At 37.7% G+C, this 25,096-nt stretch overlaps 2 protein-coding genes across 3 annotated transcripts in view; one reads left to right on the forward strand and one right to left on the reverse strand.

Annotated features, from left to right (window-relative positions):
- LOC128733917 (nuclear factor NF-kappa-B p110 subunit) overlaps positions 1-4,334 on the forward strand; it is a 35,984-nt gene extending 31,650 nt beyond the window's left edge. For both annotated transcript variants that reach the window (XM_053827788.1, XM_053827789.1), the window contains exons 7-9: positions 2,922-3,375; positions 3,436-4,005; positions 4,071-4,334. In XM_053827788.1, coding sequence (XP_053683763.1) covers positions 2,922-3,375; positions 3,436-4,005; positions 4,071-4,175 — 1,129 coding nt within the window. In that variant the 3' untranslated portion in view covers positions 4,176-4,334. The remainder of the gene's footprint in view (positions 1-2,921; positions 3,376-3,435; positions 4,006-4,070) is intronic.
- An 8,076-nt stretch (positions 4,335-12,410) lies between these two features.
- LOC128736986 (myosin light chain kinase 2, skeletal/cardiac muscle-like) overlaps positions 12,411-25,096 on the reverse strand; it is a 40,369-nt gene continuing 27,683 nt past the window's right edge. Inside the window, exons 2-6 of the mRNA XM_053831509.1 lie at positions 23,640-23,934; positions 23,315-23,456; positions 22,826-22,921; positions 22,665-22,768; positions 12,411-13,014 (exon numbers count right to left, since the gene is read on the reverse strand). Of these exons, the coding sequence (XP_053687484.1) occupies positions 12,672-13,014; positions 22,665-22,768; positions 22,826-22,921; positions 23,315-23,456; positions 23,640-23,934 (980 nt within the window). The 3' untranslated portion in view covers positions 12,411-12,671. The remainder of the gene's footprint in view (positions 13,015-22,664; positions 22,769-22,825; positions 22,922-23,314; positions 23,457-23,639; positions 23,935-25,096) is intronic.

A 25,096-nucleotide genomic window follows, 5' to 3' on the forward strand; every position in this document is an offset into this window, starting at 1 on the left:
GAAGAATAACAGGACTTCCAAATGGAGTAAAATATTTTTTGGCGGCCATCTTGGATTTGGTCGCCATATTGGATTTTGTCAAAAAATGGCCGTTTTCACCGTGAGCCCCCAACCGATTTTCATTTTAAGACCATCATTGCAAAGTTGAGAAAAAATGCTATAAGAAACATTCATAAAATTAGGTGTGCAATGGCATTAGCTAAATAAAACAATCAGTTATTTGTAGCGAAGTTCATAGTTTTTATATAATTATGTGACATTTTCAAAATTTGCTATAAAACAAGCTAGAAACTACACGGTTTTGTAAAGAGGAGAGATAGGGTTTATAAACGAAGTGAAAAAAAATCGGCGGCCATCTTGGATTTGGCCGCCATGCAGGATTTTATCAATAAATCGCCGTTTTCGTCATGATCCTCCCAATTGATTTTAGTTTTAAGACCACCATCGGAAAGCTGAGAAAAAATGCTATAAGGAACATTGATCAAATTACATGTGTAGTGGCATTAAATAAAAGAAAAAATTGATTGTTTGGTTTACAACGCTCATATAATGGAATATCTTGCTACCGAAAATTAATTGTTTTATTTAGTTAATGCCATTGCACACCTAACTTGATGAATGTTTCTTATAGTATTTTTTCTCAGCTTTCCGATGGTGGTCTTGAAACTAAAATCGGTTGGAGGATCATGACGAAAACGACGATTTTTTGATAAAATCCAACAAGGCGGCCAAATCCAAGATGGCTGCTAATTTTTTTTACTTTGTTTATAAACCCTATCTGTCCTCTTTACAAACTCGTGTCGTTTGTAGTGTATTTCATAGTATATTTTGGAAATATCTTAATTATTATATGAAAATTGTGAACCTTGCTACAAATAACTGATTGTTTTATTCAGTTAATGCTATTGCACGCCTAATTTTATGAATGTTTCTTACATCATTTTTTCTCAGCTTTCCAATGGTGATCCTAAAATGAAAATCGGTTGGGGGGCTCATGGTGAAAACGGCCATTTTTTGATAAAATCCAATATGGTGACTAAATCCAAGATGGCCACCAAAAAATTTTTTACTCCATTTGAAAGTCCTGTTCTTCTTCTTTACGAAACCGGGCCATTTGTTAGTTGTTTCATGGCAAATTCATGAAATATCGCATGATATAGATCTCAAGACTTGATGAAAATTCAACTTTTTTTGAAACTGTTAGGCCCCTTGGCGAACGTGGGGTCCACTATTTCGAGGTATCAAAAGTGTAATTCTTATTTTTTAACCATTTTCAACCAATTAAGCGCAAAAGTTCCAATATTTGAAGACCTCGTGTCAGTAATGCCCCCGTTTCAGCGAGAATTACTCAACTACAAGAATAATTATTTAAGGTCAAAATTTTATTTGATATCAAAGTGATAAAAATTGGCTCAGTGATTAGTAATTGTTAAAAATTTTCAATAAAAGTTCTAAAGGCAAAAATGGGTGAAAGTTGTAACTTTTGGGACTATTATGACTTAGATGGGACCACTCGAAGCGCTTATAAAAAAAGTACGAGTCCAAGATCTTCCGAAAAATAACATGTACACAAGATTTGGATATAATCAGGACACTTTTAACTTCGATAATACTTCTTCCATTGAATTGCTGATGTTGATGATAACCCCCATTGAAAATTCTGCCGATTTCGTCATATTACATATGGGTCATTCCACGTCAAGTGACCGAGAAAAAGTACAAACTTGTAATCGACCTTCTCGGATTTTCACCAAACTCAGCCAGATTGTTTGTTTTGGGTCAGGAAGCAAAAACCCCAAGTTTGGTGCCAACTGGACTTTCCCTCGATTTTTAAGAACCCCCCCATCATCAAAAAAGCATCATTTTCGTCAAATTCGGTTATTTTCTTTTGCTTATATCTTCGTAAATATTCATTTGAGAAAAAAACTCTTTTCTACATTTTCATGGGAAATCATCTGAGGAATCCGTAAAAAATATTAGGTTTTTGCGGCAGCGCTGCCAAATACTTTTATTTGCGATTTGAAAACTAAATTTGTATTTTTCTCTCAATGAGTACAATTTGATGTCAAAAATTTCAACACCATCGTGTACCTCAGACTTTTTTACATAAGAATCACTCAAAACCACGAGGTGTTCCGTCCCGTTCTCGAGATATACTTACTTACTTACTTAGGTGGCTTGCCGTCCTAAGACAAAGCCTGTTGAACAAAGTTTCTCCATGTTACTCGGTTGAGGGCTACCGCTCTCCAATGATTGATGATGATTTTATAATTTGGTATTGAAATCAAGTACAGCTAGTCCACAATCATGGGTCACCAACAATTGTGGGTCATTTTGGCTTTAGAAGCTAATTTCTGTTTAAATATCACAAATGATTGATCAAATTATTAGTGCTACTTATGAGTAATAATTTTATCGATCAATTAGTATCATATTCTCACATTAATCGGCAGATAAAACTAAATGACCTATAATTGTGTGTGACCCATGATTGTGGACTATAAATTATATAATATAATAAAATATATATAAATATGTGTGACTATAAATTATTTCTGAAAAAGAGAGGTCACGAACATAGTTTATAAATTTTGTAATGAAATTTACATTTGACCATATTTTAAAACGTGAGCGGCTTAGAACGTTACAGCAGCGAACCGCTAATTTGTGTAAGAAAAGTAGTAAAATAACATCTACACCCTTATGAATATTCCAAATTTGTAACGGTATTTATCTTATCGAATAAATAAATAGATAAACTGAACGTTACCAAAAATCCAATAAATTAAAATTCGCACTAATTAAATAATATTTTTACAGCAAGTTAAGCACGCCCGAGCTTCACCTCAAACAAATTAGCACTAACACCACTGTTCTATCACGTTTTTCGTCACAACTTACGTCTGCTTTCCGTTTTGCAGCTGTCTCCACAAGGCAATCGAACGACGAAACGTCACCATCGTGTGCAAACTGATCGATTTACTGCTGAACTACCGGCTGCACGAACTACTGAACCTGATAAACGATCGCAACGAGAGTGCTCTACATCTGGCTGTTTCCGCTAACCTGGTGGAAGTGGTTGAGGCACTGCTGCTCGCCGGGACTAATATCAATGGCTGTGACTATCGTGGGAATTCCGTGTTGCACCGGGCCGTCGTTGACGGAGCCATCGAAAGCTTAGGCACACTGATGGACCACTGCAAACGAATTGGAGCACGGGTGGATGTAACCAACGACGACGGTGTTACCGCGTTACATTTGGCGGTCATTTGTAAGAATCTGAAGATTACGCGACTGCTGTTGGATAGTGGTTGTTCGCACAAGGTACGGGATCTGAAACACGGCAACAACATTCTTCACATCTCGGTGGAAAGCGTAAGTAGTATTTTAATTTTGTTTTAAATAAGCATAACATTTTTGACTATTTTTTAACAGGATTCGCTTGATATGGTTAACTACATTCTGGAAAACGTAGACAAGAGCCTCTCCGACGAGCCAAACAACGCCGGCTACACTCCGCTTCAGTTGGCAGGTGCCCGGCACTTGACGAACTCGAATAACAAACTTATTATAAAAGAGCTGCTCCGATTCAATCCGAGAGGTATGTTGGAGAAAGAATCCTCCACCGATGAAGATGATGAAGACTCCGAACTGCAGGAGGGCCAGCTCACTCCCGGTAGTAGTCCTGCGTCAACCGAAGGTATGCTTCTATCGATGAATTTAACTTGTGATCGGGGTGAAGTTGTAAGGATACTGGAGGAACATACCGTTCAAGGTGAAGAGACAACCGAGTTAACGCCACTTAAGAATGTGCCCTACAATTTGACGGTGGAGGAAACCGTAGAAGATCACATGTTTGATGAAGAGTGTTTTTCGCAGCTCTGCGAGCTGTTAAACCACGATCATACGTGGAAGGAACTCGGCTCACTGCTTGAATTCAACGCTTTTTTCGCCATCTGGGAACAGTCAGCGAATCCCACCGGCATGCTGCTTAATTGCTTTGAGGTAGGCCCGAGAGTAATTCGTGGGAAAACAAATATTATATTGTAATTTATCTTTTACATATGTAGATGCAAAAAATGAAACTGGACCACTTGATAGAGATGCTACAGGCGCTGGATCAGAAGGATGCCGTTCATTTAATCGACGAAATGGTGTGCCGGAAATTGAATTGATCGTACTCCGGCCCGAAAGATCAACCTACAGAATATCAAAGCTCTGCTCAAGCATTTGTTGAGCTACAGCTGTCTACCATCATATCAATGCTAGTGATTTTTTTTATCATACAATGTGCATCTTACTTGATAATTTAAGTATATTAAACCATGGTTATATTTTGGTATAAAAAGTTTTCTTTTTTAATTTTATGTCCATTTTACTACCCAACCCAACTCTATCTGCTAAGGTATAAAAAATGATCGCTCGAAACTATTATTTCTCTGAAATGGGGGTTGTTAGAACCTCTAGTGATATATCGCTTACCGATATTTCATAACTAGCACCAGGCTAAGCACGTGTATTGATTGCGGGCTTTGCTGTACAGGCTCGTCGAACCTGTTTTTTCTCATGTGCCGTGATGCGGCAATGCACGTGTTTCTAGTGAACCGTGAATCCATTCCGATACAGTGTGTCTACTACAATTAACACATTCTTGCACGCGTGCTTTAGTCATTTCTTATTTACACGGTGAATAGCTTCTCGATTACATTCGATATTTACTGTCTGAACTACAGTCTAACAGAGCTAATAATATATGCCATTATTTTACCTTTTATCAGTTGAAATCTTCCATACAGTTGTTTATTGCAAGTGTACTAGTTATTTCTCGCAATCTGGGGGAACGTGATTCAAATTGGAAAGGTAACCGGTTTTGACCGGAAGAGATTATGGTTTTGGTCAGAATCGAACTCGTTATTTTGCGGTTTCGATAATTCGATATTTATTGCCTAATTTACATTTTACGATTAGTCACACGTAGTCGCCAGAAATACATCGAAACAGTTGCACAGAAGAATTGTGTTGTTTTCGTTGCATCACATGAGTCGAATATTTCAGGTTTCTGATACATCTATTTTTAACGTCCAAAAAGTTGTTAAAATATGTTAATCGTCAATCGTCGCCAATAATGGGAACGTGTTCTTCTATTTTATATCCTGCCCATAATCGCATATCAGTCCCATCTGCAATTTCATCGAGTTGAGAAAACAGTGTTTGAAGGCATTTTTGAAGGTTTTGGTTATTTCACCTGTTGAGCGTAGTTTATTCCTATTTTTTCGACATAATATAATGGAATAGTGGCCCCGTTTTAACGAAAACTACTCAATTAACTTTCGAACGAAATTTATTTGAAACAACCCTGTATTTATTAATTAACTGATGGTTTTTAATAATTAAATAGCGTGAAAACTACAAACAAATATTGTTTAAATGGATTGAAGAAAAATATATGTCCACACCCAGGAAAAACCTTTGGTGGGACTGATATGCGATTATTTTCAAGATAGGACAATTTGGCTTCATATTTTTTTCAGACTTTTTGGAATAAAAACAACTTTTTTATATTCTTAACCCATTATGACCCGGGTATACCTAAATTTGGACCAAATGAAGTGAAACTCTGTAATCTATTATATTATGGCTCGAATGTGTCGGGAAACGCAAAATCGTCATTTGGAATGCTTTCAAGGCCAAAATATCACAGGTTAAATATTTTATAGGCTCAGTTTCAAACCAACAAATTACAAGGTTTTTTGCAGATTTCTTATCGAATTTTGTGATAGACTTTACATATAAATACTAATTTACATGTCAGGTAATGTTTCGTCACTAAATGTAGACTTTTTCATGCGTTTTGGAGACAAAAATTTTTTCGCCATTTTTTCAACTTTTTTTCCGCCATTTGTCACAACTTTGCACTGTTGAAAATACAGATGAAATGACAAAAACTGACAAATTATATCACACACACATCAGATTGATGTCTTATCTCTTTTGTAGTGATATATTAACAATGCTAACTGTTGAAATTCAGCAGTAAACAGGTTTTGAAGACGAGGTATGATATATCATACGCTGGGTCATAATGGGTTAATGGATAGTAAAGCAAGAAAAAGAGAGAATCTAATATTTAACTCAAAAACGATGAAAATGCATATGAAACTGATATACGATTATAGGCAGTATCTATCTATTTCCAATTCACGTGACGTTGTGTTTCGTGCACCGGAAGTGTTGTGTTACAGTAATGTGACCTTATCATTATCGTCTAAAAGTTTTAGAAATAGCCATGGGTATAAACGTCCCAAAGAATTTGACCCTTCTTTATCGATAGACTTCGCAGCCGGTTATTAGAGTACAGGACCGTTACGGGGCCAGTGTAACGATTCTACTTCTAACATACGACGAATGGCCTTTTGGGCCAGCATTTTTACCCCGAAGCTAATTGGATAGTCAATATACATGTAGGTATATCTCCGAAAATATTAGATTTAGAAAGACACTATTTTCATATTTTGATCGAAAATCGCCAAAAGGAATTCGAAAAAGATATTATTTTTCCAGCTTTCCAGCTTAGGAAAATTGTTGTCGGTAGTTAAAACCTTGCACGATAGCCGAAAGAAGATTTACGTACGTCACAGATACTGTATGTTTACGATCTGCTATATGGAAATTATCGACAGTACTTATCTCTTAAAAGAAATAGATTTGTACGCGCCTCGAAGAATTCGAGCGAACGTTTCTCTAGACTCCAACCCAACCCATCAAACTCAATGTGATCGGAATAACCCCTAACATTATTCCTGAAGATTGTTACCAAGTTCGAACACGTGTTCGATATTAAAAAAACGAATTGCAGATGGAAGTTAGTTAAAGATATACTTAGTCAGTACTACCTTGTGCCGAAGACTGTAAAACAGTAAATAAATTTCGTGCTAAAAATATTTGGCAGTACTGTTGCTAAAAAATAACATCGAATTCCTTGGGCAATTTTCTTTGAAAATGTCCAATAAGCACTTTCCAGCGTTACGGGACGCCATTCCTACTATGCAAATCAGTTGCTATTCCATCAAACCCCTAGAACTCAAGTGGAAGATAATGACTTCGTTAATCAACTATTTTACAAGGTATTTGACAAAAAATTGGTGAAACAGGAAGCAGTTCACACAGTAAAAATGGGTGTGTTTTTCTTAACCCAATATTTCCGGCTATATGTATAATATTTTTTTTTTGAAACGATGGTTCTACAATTGATGAAGGGACGCTGGACCAGCGCCTCTGTGGTTCAAAGGTACCAGTGAGCGACACGCCCTGGCAGGTGTTGTGGGTTCAAATCCGGTTATAATCTCTGATTACAGCTTGGTTCGACCCATGCACCTTCCAGCATTGGACAAAAGATAGGAGTCACGACGACAACTTGTTAAGCATAGCTACCTATTACCCCCCCCCTTCCTTTCCACCCTTCCCCTTCATTCCCGAAAAAATCCTTCTTCATTACTTTCCCTTACCGTCCCTTCATCAATTGTAGAATTATCGTTTCAAAAAAATATATGCCTGACCGCATTTCAAGGTCATGACTAAAGTCACGAGTTTGGTCAATTATATGTATAAGTAAATGAAAATAACAGGATTTGACAAAAACGTGTCTTTTCTTTAAAAATGGAGGTTCTCCCGTTAAACGAGGGTGTTTTACTGACATTTTGAAGATACACTTGTCAAAGTTATGACTCACACTATCCTCGCGCATCGATCTATGACATTTGTTATCATGAAATGGCGATGCAGAAGCGAGTCACAGTTGATCAGCAGCATTTTAGGTGCGAAAACATAAATAAAATGCCATATTATTATAATCAAAGTCGTAGCATGTCTTTTGAAAGGAAATAAAGGGAGGTAACAAAATATTTTTTTTATTGATTTAATAAAACAAAATGGCCTCTTCGAGAAACTTGTAGAAAATAAAACGTAGAGACACTTTGTCGAAGACATTTTGCCTCTATCTCTTCAAACATATAAGACCTGATTTTTCAATACACTCTAAAAAATCGACACGTCGCATCCACGTGAAAAATCATGTAAAATTCTGTACAGCAACTGACATGAACTTCATGTACTAGTTAATGGGAAAGCTGATAAAATTTACCGGGATCGCACGTAAACTGGTTAGTATGAGTGCGAGTTACTAATAATTCACGTGAATGTTACATGAAAAGAGTGATGGATGAGAATTACCTATGTTTTCCCTTAAACTTGACGTGCCGATTTTTTTGAGTGTAGGTCCTAACTGCAAATGAGAGATTCTCTTCGTCTCTCTTCTCTTACCCGTTCGGCCATAATATCTGTTTATACAAAAGTGAACATTTGTTTTTATGTTCCGGAATAACTCCAGAACACTTTGATCGTTCTTCACACAACTTAGCATACATGTTCCTTGACATCATGGAATTAGCGCCCGAGTAGTTGTCAAAAGGAGGAGGGGGGTAGTTCCTAAGAAGAAGGTGAGGGGAGAGCGGCATACCTCTAGAACGCCTTGACCGTTCTCCATCAAACTTGGCACATGTAATCCTTGATATAAAGGAATTATCATTGGGTGATGACAAAAGTGGGGGGTGGGGGGAGTGGTGGTTCCTAACAAGGGAGGTCAAAATAAGTAAAATGGGAGTCTCTGCTCTTTAGACTGATTGTAGTTGCGCAAGAGCGTGGGGAGGTTATGGAGGGGGGGGCGTTGAAATGGCGATGGTTACTAAACTGAGCTGATCGTGGGAGGGAGGTTGCCGACCGGCGGGAGCTAACAGGAGGGGGAAAGAGTAATGTCCAAATGACTGTAATAATTTATCCGTACAACAGAAAATCTTAGAACACGAAACACTAAACTGCAATGCTCGCAACAATTCACTTTTATATATAGAGATTATGGACAATTCCATTATAATAGTTTATGCATTTTGGTGCTGAGAGATAAAGGGGCCCCAAATAAGATTGGGCATTCAGTTAGTTCGATTATAATATCCAGGTATTCGTGACAAATTCTGTTGGGCTATCCTGGAGAATTAGACATGGTTTTCGGTTTCGATTACTAGGCCTATGGTCGTGATTTCGTGATTTATACTGACCGACATTTCTTCAGAAGTCAAGTCAGCACTATCAAAATAGATCTGTCCGTCGTCGGTAAAACGGTGTATCTGGTAAAACTTTAAAACAACATCTGGTAGGTCGTTTATATAGAGGGAAAATAGGATGGGTTCAAGAATCGCACCTTGAGGAACGCTAGAAACGATTGGTTGTGAGAAAGAGCTACAAGGGTTCGTGAAATTAATTATGATTCGATAATTTTTGCTGTATGGTTAGAGAAACCGTGACAAAATTGTAACTTAGTACACAGGGTCGCCGGCAACACTCGCGGCCTGCGGCCGTCTTTCCCGGAATCATCTAGTGTTACTATCGATAGTTTTTGGGGGTCTTGTTATTGACTAATGTTTTATGGAAGAGTCTAAAATTTCTCGAGTTCGATTAGTTTTTGAGTTACGCAAAAAATTCTGTTTTATTTGTATGAGAGTCCATAGCCCCCTACCACAGCGGTGAGGGGCTCTAACCATCATAAAAAAATTCCTGCCTTCAAAAACAACCACGTGCCAAATTTTGTTCCATTTGCTTTATTAGTTCTCGAGTTATACAGAAATTTGTGTTTCCCCTACACCTACATGCAAATTTTCACGCCGATCGGTTCAGTAGTTTTCGATTCTATAAGGAACATACAGACAGATAGACAGACAGAAATTCATTTTTATAGGTATAGATTAACACTTCACAGGGTCTGGGGAACAAGTTAGGTTGGAATCCGGTTATAATTGGCTCGCTTTATAGTTTGGTTCGATTCGCGCGTCTCCCAGCTTGGGTAAAGGGGAACGTTATACAAACTTAATAAGCGTTGCTTCAATGCCCAGCTAGCGCCTAATCGTACATCAATAACGGAAATTTATCGTAAATAACTCTTAACAAATTCAGAATCGTAACTGAAGCTTAATAAAGTCTGCCCAAGTTGATTTTCAGTCGTATATAATGATAATAGCTGATATACATACGATATTCAGCACAAAATCATATAGCAGTAGAGAGCGGGTTGTGCTTAATCGGATATTATCGTATATAATTTATATTAATAATTACTTAATATTAATAAATTACTTAATATTAATAAAATATGTTTGACCGAATTTCAAGGTCAAGACTAAAAACACGAGGTTGGTCTATATTCGTATATTTATTCCTCATCACGTATATCGTCTCCTAAATACCACGGATATGCCAATTTTGCGCACCCAATGCTTGCTGGGTGACCCTCCCTTATCTAATTTACCGCTATTTCTTTTTTACGTCTTGTCATGTCTTACAGATACTATTAAGACCTTTATTTTATTACTTTTGCCACAGTTCCCCTTCGTCAGTTAGATAGACTATCGTTATAAAAAATTGCAAGTTTACCTTTAAGTAATTCTCGCTGAAACCGGGCCACTACTGATACGAGGTCTTCAAATATTGGAAGTTTTGCACTTGATTGGTTGAAAATAGTTAAAACATAAGAATTGCACTTTGAATATCTCGAAACAGTGAACCCCTCGTTTGCCAAGGGGCCCGAAAGTTTCAAAAAGGTGATTTTTTAGTAAACCTTGAGATCTATATGATGTGATATTTCCTAAATTTGCAAAGAAACAACCGACAAATGGCATAGTTTTGTAAAGTAGAAAAATAGGGCATTCAAACGCAGTATTTTTTTGGCGGCCATCTTGGATGTAGTCATATTGGATGATAAAAAAATCGCCGTTTTTGTTATGGGCCCCCCTTAACCTTAAGAATTACTTCTTTTTAGAGAGAATTACGAAACACGATAACAACCACCGGCAGCTCTAAGGGGAAATAAGTCGGCATTAATTCTGTAAATTTCAAAAGCAATTTTTTGTTTGAAACAAAAATTCTGCTCGTTGAAATATATTCTCTGTGTTCAGGTTGACAAGAAGAATGCAGTGCCTGAAAACAGAACCTCGCTTTTGGGACCAACAACTGCTTCCGAAATTGGGCTTTCCGACGAAAAGTTAAGGATTTCTCGTTAAACTGAAAATTTCGTAATTTCCAACAGCCTTATGGTACCATTTTCTATCGCGTTTACGCTGAATAAAGTTTTGCTGTATCATGCTGTATTTACGGTGCAACAATGCTGCTACCACAAACTAAGTTTGTGATGCCACCTTCTTGGTTGCCAAGTGAACGTTTATTTAATTGCCAAACGTGGTAGCAACCGAATCGAGAACTGCCACTTCACGTAGTCTAGAGGGGAAAACTGTGGAAAATTCTTTGAAATAATTATATATTTTATAAAACTCATATTCAACACGAGTTTATTGATGTTAAAAAATCTAATTTTTCCTATTAATTATTCCGAAAGATGGACATTCACTCCAATTGTACATTCTTGATCGAACAACTTCTGATTAGTATTTTTATTCTGAAGTTCAATCAGACTGGATGAAAGCGAACAGTTTAATCAGAATTCAAAATCGAGATTCTGATTAAAACAGGCTTGACCACATTGCAGAATCATGGCGATAAATTTAGAACATGTATCTGAAACCGTTTGGATAAATTCGAAAAAATCACAAAATTTAGATTATATACAGTCACAAGATGACATCCCGTTGAGCACAGTAAAAAGTAAACTCCCGGCGCTATATTCCATTGTCGGAATTTCACCTTCTGAGTTTTTGTTCAACTGAATTATGATTACGAAATCAAGTTAAAAAATTACTAAACAGAAGTTATTATCGAAATAATACGTAGTTGCAGACTCACCTAATAGTTACTATACCTCTTATCTATTAATTCTACTGTGGGGAAAATAGTGATTGTATCGATCACGGAACCACTATTGCAAGTGTAATGAACAAGGCGTCTCCATAATTTTAAAAGTTTATGTAGACTCATGGTTACTTTTCAACAAAATGTGCTTTTTCGTTTCTTCGTATTTGATTAAACTAGAGGAATGAAGGTACGGTTTTGTTGAACAAATCCTTAAAATCAAACGATAAACATCAGAAAATAAGGTGTTGGTAAATCAGAAAATCAGTTGGTGGCGGGTGGCGCTGCCAGACAAGCCACAATGATCGACATATCATTTCGTCCCTGGATTTCGTTCTCTAAACACGTATACGAAAGGTACTTATGGATTTTTGCGAACTACAAGTATACTATACTTATCCTTTACACCTACAAAATTTCGATGAAATAAAAATAGAAATATCGAAGTAATCAAATAAATAATACCTACCTGAGCGTTAACCGAAATCAAGCTATAACATTTAGAAAATAATCTAAAGAGCAAAATACATCTATAACTATCATTATCACTTTATTGCTATGTATTGACAAACGTCAACAGTGGTATTTATATACATAAATCTAGTTTCACTCGAGTTGAACGGTTGTTGTTAAAAGTAAAAGTAAGTGCACATTTAATTACGAACACGATAATTACACCTTACGAGCTACAATTAAAATTTTGTCAAGCGTTTTTACTGGTCTCATCCTTACTGTTAACCCGTTGTCGCCGGTTCGTCGTTGATAAACTATACACAAATACCTACACACGCACGGGGAGGTCGTGGTACCACCGTTCCGCCCCCTTAGATCAGATCAAAGTCGATCCTGGCGCCCATCCGCCGCAGGGCGATGATCGTGTTGACTGCCTTGATCCATCGCTTTTTAATAACATAACGTTTCAATTTTGTTTTTGTTATGGATAATTCGGTCGTGTTCTGAGCCGTTTCCGCGAGCCACTTGTGCTTGAGGGCTTGCTTGGCGGTGAGCCGTTTCGAGCCATCGCGCACCAGCAGTTTGCGGACAAAGTCCTTGGCGTCCTCGGATACGGCATCGAAGGAACTGTACTTGAACGAGTATTTACCCTGCAGGACGTTGTTCATCGTGGCCATGTCGTTCTCGCCCACGAACGGTGATAGCCCCGAGAGTCTGTGAAAAGCGGAATATAGACGAGATGGTTGAGAGGGTGTCTTTCGGGTTGGGAGGAGTGGTGGTGGTTGGTGGATGGTGGGGATAGCATTGTACAGTGCATCTGTTGCAGTTACGTGGTGTTATTGAACTGTAGTGCAAAACCAGGGACATTAGTTGCGTGTTACGTGTGTCAAATATCGTTTAGTTTGCAATTTCAGTGTGTTTTAGTGGCCAACAAAATCCGATCAGGAATTTATTAATTAACTGCAAACTATAGTTCAGGTACAGTTAAGATACATCCTATTTACATTTATATTGTACTAACATTTAATATTGGGAAAAACTCCGTATATTATTTTATATACAATTTTACGAGTGCAATAAATTCTGTACAATAAGCACGTTGGTATTTGCAGTACTGCTGAAGTTCTACAAAGCAATTATCATTTCCAATTCAATTGACCTGTCAGTCAGTTAGTCCATGGGTGGAAGAGTGTTAACATACAGTGCGCTCTTTCTGGAAGATCTACTGAGAGCAGCGTGGCTAGTACTGGCTAGTATTTTCCCAGTCGGTCACAACTGATCATCGGAGATCAGGGTGTAATGTCGTAATTAGTATTCAATTTGCAATTATCGCCGGAATTGTAAATCTATACCTATATATCCAGTTTGCCTACAACGTGAGTGGCGGCTTCGGTGATGTGTTAGGGTATTACAACAGATTAGATAATCTAGGCAGCGGAGATATTGTGAGAAAACCCAAGATTTTCATCTCGCCAGGTAGGTGTGGAAGCAACAAGAGCTTAGCTTGGTTTGAGGTTAGCCATTCGAAGTTTCTCGGGCATGCTGCTACGTAAGCGGGAATTCTGAACAGGGGATCTTTTATATTCCTCCTCATAAAGAATGCGAAATATTTGTTTGGTGGGAAAATGATAGACCAGCAAGCAGCATTTCTTTTTTGAAAAACATGATGTAGGTTTGAATACAAAGAAAACATAAAAAAGTTAAATCTTAAAAAAAGTTTAAAATTAAGTAGTTACACCAATATTTATTCAGTTCATAAAATTCTGAACTTTTTTAAAAATACTGAAATGTTGTTCTTGGAAATTTAGATTTTTTTTATAATTGACTGTAACATAGTCGTAACATAGTTAGGAGAAATTGCTTGATGAAATGATTTATTTATCATAGTACTGCTAATCCATGCTTACTGGATTATTGATAAAAGTTAATGCTACATATTTTGCATTGAGAGGAACATTCAGTGTACAGTTGGGAGTAAGAATTGGAATATTACTGACGGATGGCATATGGCAGTCATATCCAGAGCGAGGCACACAGAATGAGGCAATCACTAGTCAGCACGTGAGTGACACACGTGATAATGATTGTATATAACAGTAGTAGAAAATCAAATCAAAGTTTCCATTATAATTTTTCGAGTTTAAAATCTCTAATTAAATTTTCTGTAAATATACATATACACATAACATGAGATCTTGGAATCAATACCGGATCTGTTACATTATTTTCATCGAAAATAACTAATCAAAGTCAAAGAGCAATATTTTCGCATTCTGTCTCCATCATTGAGTTAGTTTAATCCTGATTGTTTGAATATACAGTAAAAATAACATTAGAGTTTGAAATTTTTATTTTATTTTATTTTATTTACAGGGAGACCTCGATATAAGACAATTTATAATTTCAAAAAGTTGTCTTATATCGAAATTGTCTTATATCGAAACATGATTTTTTTCAAAAAAATTTGCCTTAGCGGTCGCCAATTTTGCTCTGTGATGTGTGTTTACATCTTTTGAACTATTTATTATTGTTTGAACTATTACATTTTTACAATTTTTAGAGTTATTTTGAAATAATGAACATCCTCATGACGCTGATTTTGGAATGAAAAATTAACTCTGGCATCGTTATTAGCTATGTCAAAGGGATTTGTTTCGATATAAGACAAAAATTGTCTTATATCGAATTGTCTTATATTGAGGTTGTTTTATAACGAGGCTGTCTTATATCGAGGTATACCTGTACTGCGTCTTCAGTACTGTACAGTCTGAAATACAGTATTCAAGTCCAGGTTAATTCCCAAAGGAATGGAAGACGGACATAGAGATTTCAAATTTATTGCGTTATCTGATCGCTTTGAAGATTCCTATAGATTCCTATGTGTAAAGGTAATCGGTAATCACAGAATAACAAAATGCCACAAAAGCTTTAAAAAATAGAATGCAAGTTAAAACAGTGGCTACAAATTATGGCGTGCTAAGTACGAAAGTTAAAGTTTTACTGACAGATCATCCTGAACTATTCGGTTTATAGTAACCAGGGATGGCACAATCACTTTGACTCAATTCACGTTCATTTGACAGTACTGTCTCAGTCAAGCAGAATTTAAAAAAGTTACATATGGGACGATTGAATTATCTACAACCTTTCCGAATAAAGTTGGGCTGTATCTTTTCTGTTTACGGTATTTACAATGCTAGTAGATCATTAGTAGCCAAGTGATCGTTCACTTACCTACTAATGAGCTACTGGCATTGTAGCACCATAACTACAAAAGATACAGCAAAACTTTATTCGGCAAAACTGTAGATAATAACTAATCCTACAAATGTCTCATAAAAATTTTTGTCAAATTTTGCTTGGTTGAGACGGTATTGCCAAATGCATGTGAATTTAGTCAAAGTGATCGTACCATTCCTTATAACGACTATAATGAAATAACCAAAAGAATTGATAATAAATTTTCAGCATTTTCCGTCATTGTGCAGCATATGTGCATCAAAGTTTATTGTGTATATTGAAATGATACGTGAATAAAATCAACGCGCTTTCAAAAGTTTTGTAAATTTTAAAATTTTTGAAACAATATTCGATTAGTCAATCTCAATTTCTAGCGAAATCATTCTATTTACATTCTATGACGAGAAAACCGATTGATAATAGTTTCCATTCTGCAACTCACACTTTGCTTTAATGAATGTTTGTTTGCGAACTGGAAAATGCTAATATATAGCAATTTGGTCCAGCATTCTAGTATTTTTCATAATAGCAGCAATAAATCTCTTTAGTCAAGGTATTACCATTTCAATGCCTCTATAGAACTAAAAGATTTGTTGTGGTTTGATAAGTAACCACAGTTTAATGTATTGCTATGCCTTTACGTAGAAACACTTACAGTAATTTTATAAGACGTAAGGCACGGTTAACTACTTTAATTAACTGTTAACTGTTTTAAAAATAGTTTAATCATGGTTGTATAGCTAACTGCAAGTATTTTTTTGTCTCGTATCATCTTGGTATTGCGTTTCGAAATAAACGTAATACTGCAAAAAAACGTTTATAGAATTCAATTCAATCCAAGCGTTATTCGGGAGTGCACGTAGCTCCAGCTAGAATTAACTCTCAGACATCTGACGGACAAGTCTTACAGGAGATAAAAAGAAGTGATAGAGAGAGAAGTGCGTGAGTGAGAGAGAAGAGGTGAAATAGAGAATGAGGTGAAATAAGGAGAAGAGAGAGAGAAAGACGTGTGTGTGAGAGAGAAAGAAATGAAAGAGAGAAAGAAGTGAGAGAAAGAGCTGTGTGAGAGAGAATGAGGTCAGATAGAGAGTTTTGACAGAGAAAAAGAGGTCAAAGAGAAAGAGATAAGAGTGAGAGAATGAGGTGAGAGAGAAAGAGAAAGTAGTGACAATGAGAGATGTACGACGAGATGATAGAGAAGAATAGGTGAGAGTGAGAGATAAAGGAGAGCGACAGGGAAAAAAAGGAGAGAGAACAGGAAATGAGGGAGAGAATGGAGAGCAAGCCACCAATTTCGTATCCCTCTTAAAATCTCATTTGTTGTTCGGTTTCAATAGCGATTTCAAATTCAATTTTAAGTTCGATTTCAACTTCATTTTCATGTTCTACTTCACGTCACAATTTAAAAATTCAAGCTCAAATTACAACTTCAATTCCTAAGTCAACTTTAATTTAAGTTTCAATTGATTTCGTTTTTCAAGTCGAATTTCAACTCCGAATTCATAAATTCATGTAAAAACTTCAATTTCAAGTCAGTGTCCATTCCTAATTACCATTTTGGGCTTTATTACACTCTTAAAATAGATTTTATGTCCAAATTTGGTAATGAAAACGGCATTAAGAGTTCAATAACACTCACATTGTTATATGGGTTGGCATGTTAAATTTCTAGTTCGCTTTCACGTCGAATGCTATCAGTTTCAAGTACAATTTGTAATCCTACTGTAAGTTCAAAGCAAAATTTCTGGTTCAATTTGAAGAAAACCAAGTACAAATTAATTCAAATCCAATAGCACGTCCAATTTTATGTATCATTCCAAAACCCATTTAATGTTCCATTTAAAGTTTCGTTTTAACTTTAATGTTAATTCACCTTCCTATTTCAAGGTTATTTTTATACCCTGTTTCATGTCTCTTTTTAAGTTCAATCTAAATCCCATTTTAAGATTTATTTCAAGTCCATTTCCATATCCGATTAACTCTAATTTCAATTTAAAGTCCAATTTCAAGTTTTCGAATTCTTCAAATATTAAGTCCAGTTTCAAGAATCATTTCAAGTTTAATTTTGAGACTAACAATTCTATCCATTCCTCCAAGCGGTACCAACCGGGATACGAGTAACCAAGAGCGTAGCAGAGAACATTCTCGGACACGTGGAAAGGAATCAGCGGAATGACTGGCATGACGATAAATGTCCTCCTCATCCCGCGAACGCTGCCCAATTTTCCTAGTCTCCATTTTTAGTCTGGCGTAAATCACCTCTGCCGTCCGAAGGTTTCTAGTAATGATATCAAGGTCGTCTTTGAAGGCTAGGAATCGGCTTGATGTCCTTGACCAGCCGCGTCAGTTTGTGTGGAAAATTATTTCCAGTCAACATCTGCCACAGCTGCTTGCGCTCGACTGTATCGTATGCTGCTTTGAAATCTACGTGGCGTGAAAATTCGTGGGCACGTTGTTCTCCCGACGTTTCTAGAGGATTTGTCGTAGCTTGGAAATTTGAACCGTAGCCTCCCATAAAACCCGCCTGATAGTGCTCTACGTAATCTATTGCTATTGGGGATATAAGGCGTAACAACATTCAGGTGGTGTTGATCAGTGTAATGCCGCGGTAATTACAGTAATCGAGCCGATCACTCTTTTTGTAGATAGGATAAACTACACCTTCTATTTACTCCTCCGGAAGTTCTCCTCTGCCTTATTCCTTGAAATTACTTTGCTGGTAGTCCCATGCCATTTTTGTAGAGTTCTGCGGTAGTAGTACCTAGGCCATTTTCGGTCAAATCTCGCGTAACTGGAGCCGCCTGATCTTGCCAAAAATGAGGTGCATTCGCTCAGAGTTGCACCGCCGGAAGAGGACGGACTGATCAAAAAACTCTCTTGAGGACTTATGGAACTTTACAAAAACAGCTATCGACAGCGTGGCAGAGAATATCCTTATAGGTACAAGGAGCGGAAACACTGACGGATGGATCAACTGAAGGATGTGATAGCGCTGCTTGGATGGCAAAGATACACGGTGTCATTTGTCAAACCGTGGAAAAGCACGGACAGAAGAAGATGCAGTGAGCTCTAATCTTTCGGAAAAAATGTGCCCTGTAGAAAAGGAGGTATATGTAGAGCTGGTGTAACTCGCAATTTTCAGGAAATGGGAAAGTTCTACCAGAAACTAAACGTATCCCGGCTTCATATCGCGAGCTTAAATGTGTCGGAATACGAACTGATAGATCCTGATGGATGATCGTGAGAAGACCGAAAGGCGGAAGCAGCGCTTCGAGGAACATCTTAACCCTCTAACGGGCAACATCGTAAAAACGATGCGATCGAGCAAATGATTACTTTATCATGAAAGTACACTCAAAAGAAGCTCGAGTGTTGATTTTCATGGGAAAATATTTATCTGGAGGACCGCTAGGCATTGGCGTAGCTAGGAAATTTTCCTGGAGGGGGCCTACGGGGTGCCTTTCAAAAAAAAAAAATTCATTCATCCTCCGGCTGTCAGGGTTAATGATACCTAGACAGAGAGCCATGGCAGTGGGGAAGGCAAACGTGCAAGAGGTGCCAGCCCCCCTGATAGGTGAAGAATTACGTCATTAATCAGCTAAAGAACAATGGCTGGAACGAGTAGCAGATCGAATTGGATTTATCGGGATTAAGTTGCGTCAGCTGATTGAAAGAATTTAAGATACTCAACGGCTACCGTAGGATTGAGTGGAAGAGTGGAGTTATGTGTTAGATTTACAAGAAAGACGAAAAGCTGGACTGAGAGAACAATCGTGCGATCACCGTTTTCAATGTCGCCTATAAAGTGCTCTCCCAAATCATTTTCATAAAGGCCATTCAACGTTCCGCACCATTTTTTCGTTGACTTCAAAGCTGTAGGGGATATGTGTATAATGTGCCCCCTCTAAGAATAAATGGATATATCTCCGTTATACGTCCCCAAATTAACGTTTCAACCACGTGTATATGTTGGTATTTAAGCTGACTACCAATTGCAATTGTTTATTTCATTTAGTATTGTGGAATAAACATGCTATGAATTATTTAATTAAAGCACCTAAATGTTGTGTTTCTCGTCTGCGCGGGGTAAAATGCCCCACCTGCGGTATAATATGCCCAATGCGGTAATTTGAGTATTTCTACCAGTGACAAACCAACTCTATTTTGTAAAAAGTAAAACTATTTCCTTTGTTTTGCAAAATATCGTTATTTTACGTAAAATAAACCTAGTTTCGGCCTTCTGGTGCACTTTTTCTTTTCTGCATGGGGCACATTATACTGCAGCTGTGGCGTTTTGTACCGGGTAGTTGAATTACCTAGAATTTGGACGTTGGTAATAAATTATTCCCACCACGGTTGCTCTACAATACTAATTGAATTAAATAATGGCAATTGGCTTCAACTTAGATCTGTTTACCTATGTTTATAGCCACATTTGCAAGGGGGGCAAATTGCACCACCGCAAGTGGGCATATTGGCCTGCTTTTACTTATTTGAAAAAATGTTAAATGCTAAAGCAAATCAAGCGTTTCATACCGTTATTTTTGGCAGGGATGTCTTTTTGAAGTTCACTTTACGCAATCGAATCGCAACAACCGGTTATTTATAGATTTTGACAAGAAAATAGCTTATGGAAATGACGCCAAAAGTTACATCGGAAGCTGCTCAAAAACAAATTTATTTTTGTTTTGTTTTTACAGCATGTGACAAGTGTCATACTTGCATAGTAGGCTAGTTCCATCAAATACTATGGTTTCTGGGTGGTTTTGCATTTTGATTTCGCTTGTTTAGCGAAAAACGAAGGGGGGGCACATTGGCCAGGGGGGGGCACGTTATACACAATTCCCCTATATGATACTATCGACCGCAAAAAACTATGAAAAATCATGAATGAGAACGGCTTTCCTGGGAATGGGAAGCTGATCAGACTCAATAAATCCTCGTCGGATGTTACACAGTGCAGTGTGCGGATTTCGGGTGGATAGTCGAGTTCATCCGAGTCCCTCAAAGGGTTTCGTCACGGTGGTGGGCTCTCATGCCTGCAGATATTAACTCGCAGGGTACGAACTACGAACTTCAACAAATTAAGAAAATTCGACATGGCATTGTCGGCAGAATATTTGAGGCGGTTTCTGAACAGAAACCGATAGTTTGAGGTAGCTGACGAATTTGTCTATCTTGGCTCAGTGGTGTCTGCAGTATCAATGACACCAGTCGTGAGAAGCTCAGGCGTATTTTCAGTGGAAGTTGTGCTTACTATGCACTTCTCAAGCAATTGTTATCAAACAAACTAAACACTCGTACAAAGTGTACTTAATAAAAGACGCTCATTAGACTGGATGTGCGGGAATGACAGGCGGATAATCCCCGAGAAAGACTCTCGAGTACTCGAAGTTTTCAAGAGACGAGTGCTGCGAACGAACTTAGCATTCAAAAGGTGACTAAAGCTGGACGGATACGGTTGGCAGGGCATATTCTAAGAATGCCGGACAATTACTCTGTGAAGATGAAGTTTGCTTCAGATTCACAAGATCGAGATAACCAGCAGCATAACGAGCAAGATGGTTAGATTAGGTGCAGGGAGATCTGGTGGCAAGCAGAGATGTCCAAGTCCAAGGGTGAGAGCGGTAGCTCACAACTGAGTGAATTAGAGAAATTTCGTTCATTAGGCCTTGCCTTAGGACACAAAGCTAATCAAGTAAGTAAGCAATATTCCTATCTAGTGGTTGCATAGTGCGGGCGAAATCAAATCTCGCTCTGAAAGCCTCGTACTGCCAACAATCACATGCTAGAACTGACTACAGCATTTATACTGAAGAGAATTGTTCGAGGCATCATGACTAAATTAGATGCTTTATAAATCATTAAAAACTCTTCGCCACCATCTCTCAAACCAGTCCACGGGGAGTACGAACCGTTTCAGGGTGCCGCTTGCGATTCGCGAGCTGCACTTTGGATGTCACTGTTCCACTCGAAAATTGATCTAACAATGTTGTTTAATGAAGAAGCCTCACGAATGAAATAAGCATATCATGACCGCGCCAAAAATATTACAATTCTTTAAGTGTCTGAAATCGGAGTCAACCCCCACCCCCAATAAAATAAAAATATCAAGCATTTCAGGCCGTGAGGGAGCAAATGTTCAACTGAATTTATATCAGGATTATTGTAATAGTGTGTAAATGAAAATTAGTCGATAGTAGATCTTCGTGTAATGCTGGAATGGCATTGTGAGAAAAATACCCAAAAAAAGCTAATTGATAATAATGCATTTTGACAGCCCTTGCTGTGCACTTTTTTTCTCGACAAACTAATGATGCCGATGGTTTATTATCAATCAGTTTTTTTTCATGGATATTACTTTCTCAGTTTGAGTAAAATTGGAAACCAGTGTATTTCGATTATCGATAATAAAAACCAAAGTTAAAACGTTATGTTACCAAGAACTGACCACGCACAACCTTCTCGTCCGCAAACGCTTCTGTGGAATAAAGGCTTGAAAAGAGTGATCTTCTAATTCTAATAAAGGATAAATAGGTTCTTGGTTGAAATATTCCAGCAAGGTTTGTTAGTCAGTTTCCGAAATTAAAGAGATACCTAAACACTATATTTAATAGTGCATCGTCATAGTACGGTAATGGAAAGGGGGAAAGGTCACTCCAAAAAGAAAACAAAGAAATGGACAGCCATCTGGAGTAGTCCTGATTCTACCGTTGCAGATGGCTGAGAAGAAATGTTAAATAGTGTGAAGAGTGTAAACTACCAAATAATCGTTGATGTAATACTTTAACAATGGAAGACGGAACGTCGAAGAACTAATCGGTCGAAACGAAGGACAGATGAAAGTTTGGTTTGAAAGATCAGCAATGCTGTCTGCTGTCTAGAACTTAACTAAGGGCGAATTAATAATTATCAGTCAATTTATGAATTTATGACAGTTATAGAATAGTTGGGAGAGGATTTTGTTATTAGTTCGTTAAGTATTCATGCAATAAGTCAAACATGATTTGTTAATGTTATATTAGCAAAAATTTAGAAGGTAGTTATTTGATGAATTTGGTTTTAAGGTTGAAGTACCATGCAAAATTTCTTTAAACGGATGGAAAGGCATTGTTTTTACTCACAGAACGTAACAGATTACCCCTAAGCTCCACATGTCCGTGTAGAAGTATATTTCGTCGTAGTTGAGAACTTCGGGCGCGGTAAATTCTGTGGTACCGAACATAACCTACAAAAAGTTTTGTTGCTAATATTTTTAGAAAACTTTGTTACCTTTAATACTTACCTGAAGCTTCTTATCGGGGTCATACCGTCTGGCGAAACCAAAATCGATGATTTTAATCCGATTTCCAGTCTTTGTTAAACACAGGATATTTTCTGGCTAAAAACATAACAAAATATTAACAATAAGCAAGAAAATAATGAAACACTTGAAAGTTGAAGCCTCCTTAGATTTGTGATCAAATAATCTACAATAAAATGACCTGCTTTGGTTTAACATTAGTTGTCACTCTACACGCTCTAAACTTAAGTAGAACCAAAAATTGATATAAAATTCTCAGGGTTCCCATAAATTCAGATTTAGTGCAGAAAATTTATAACATTTTCGATTATGTTTCACCAATTTATATCTGGTTATAAATTATCTCCTGACAAATTGTTCAGAATCGGAGTTTGCACATCCTAAGAAGATTCTGAACAATTTGTGGATGAAAATATCATTTAAACCATGCCCGAGGAGATCGTCACTATTTTTACGACCATGTATACCAACCTTCATATCCAGATGAATTATATTGCGACTGTGGATGTACTCCATACCTTCGCAAATCTGTCTCATGAACACGGCACACGCTTTCTCCGTCAGCACAAAGTCGTCGTCTATGACTCGCTCAAACAGTTCTCCGCCTTGGACTCTGGAAGAGACGATGGTGTATGATGGTAGAGGATATGAATGAAAAAAAAAAAAAAAAAAAAAAAAAAAAAATGAATCGTAATGAATCATAAATCTCAGCGGGAGCCACAGTGGCGACATGTGATTCATACCGTCAACCGGCGGCGACGACGACGACGACGACGATTACGACAACGGTACTTACAGTTCTAGTATCACATAGACTTTATTTTCGTAGTCGAATGCATCGTATAGCTGTATCAGTCGTGGGTGATGTAGACAGCTCATGATGTCAATCTCCCGGATGGCATCGGCTCGATCTTTCTTCTTTTTGTACGGGACAATTTTGGCCGCTAGATCTAAATCGGTTCCTTTTTCCCTGCAGAGAAATACGGTACCGAATGTCCCCCGGCCCAGTTCGGGAAGTATGTCAAACGATTGCCGCGGGTCTACGTCCTGCTTGAGCTGCACTTGCCGGTACGGGAACGCCGGTGCGAGATCTGTAAGAGCAACGCCAAATGGAAGAGATCCGTTAAAAGCTGAAATCAAAACATCAAACCCCTCCCCCCTCCACAGTCTCGCAATGGACTGCAAATTGGATCGTTTGATTGTGGATTTTATGGAAGTCGGATTAAACACTGTAAACTAAGCTCGAATGACTGCATCCATTTCGCAGCCACATGTCGATCGCGTCTACGGCCGGTCAAAGCGAGGGACGGCCGGCAAGTGGTCGTTTTTCGTTGGCGTTTGCGTCCACTCAGAGCTGATTATTTATGCGCCGTTTGGGGAGCTGCAAGCGAACGACGACACACCGCATATAGAGTGCTGGGTGGACACATTTTTCGGAAAATATCTTGTCAGTGTGGGGAAATGCTAGTGAAGTAAATCTTAATCCAGTAGCTTAAATGGATTTGCAAACAAAATTTTCAACCAAATTTTCGAAAATTTCCCGCACTGTGCTCCCGATCCTGCGAAATATGTGCGACTGACGGATTAATGGTGTTTTATTTAAAGAGACTGAAGATTGCCTTGACGCGGGGCAAACGTTTTGCTATGTTCTGACGCATGCTTTTGGTCCCAACCAGTTGGCCGAGAGATGAAAACAGAAAACACGTAATGGGTTCGTTACATTTTGCGGTGTACGGTCTGGCTGGCTGGCTGGTTCGGTTTGGCTTGGCTCGGCTTGGTTCAACGTGTGGGACAGATGTAAACAGTGCGTTTCGACATGATTAGAAGTTATTTTTTCCACAAGAGTTCCAATGGTTTCGGAAAATTTACGAACCCACCCTCGTTCTCGCGTTGTGATTTCTGCGCTTGTTTTGTCGCGACGAGCCGGCGTTATTTATAGCATCCTAGTTTGTGCACTTGTTACCATAATCTTGCAACGATCATTATCGTACGATGACTTATGCCGCATATAAATTAGTATTTGTTGTGTATTTTGCTGCATGGCAATATGGTTTGTTTCATATTTCGAAGTTTAATATTCATATTTACATTTTACAAGTTAAACTTTCGTGGGATTAAAAAAAATTCATACAGTACATAATAAAATTTGGACAAATACTCACTTTAACTAAATCGGTCGTTTCACATTATACTAGCAATTTTGAATAATGAATCATTTTATCATTCACCCAACTGAAAACATCATTTTCAAAG

Source organism: Sabethes cyaneus, chromosome 2, assembly GCF_943734655.1.
Source record: "Sabethes cyaneus chromosome 2, idSabCyanKW18_F2, whole genome shotgun sequence".
Taxonomy (NCBI): Eukaryota; Metazoa; Arthropoda; class Insecta; order Diptera; family Culicidae; genus Sabethes; species Sabethes cyaneus.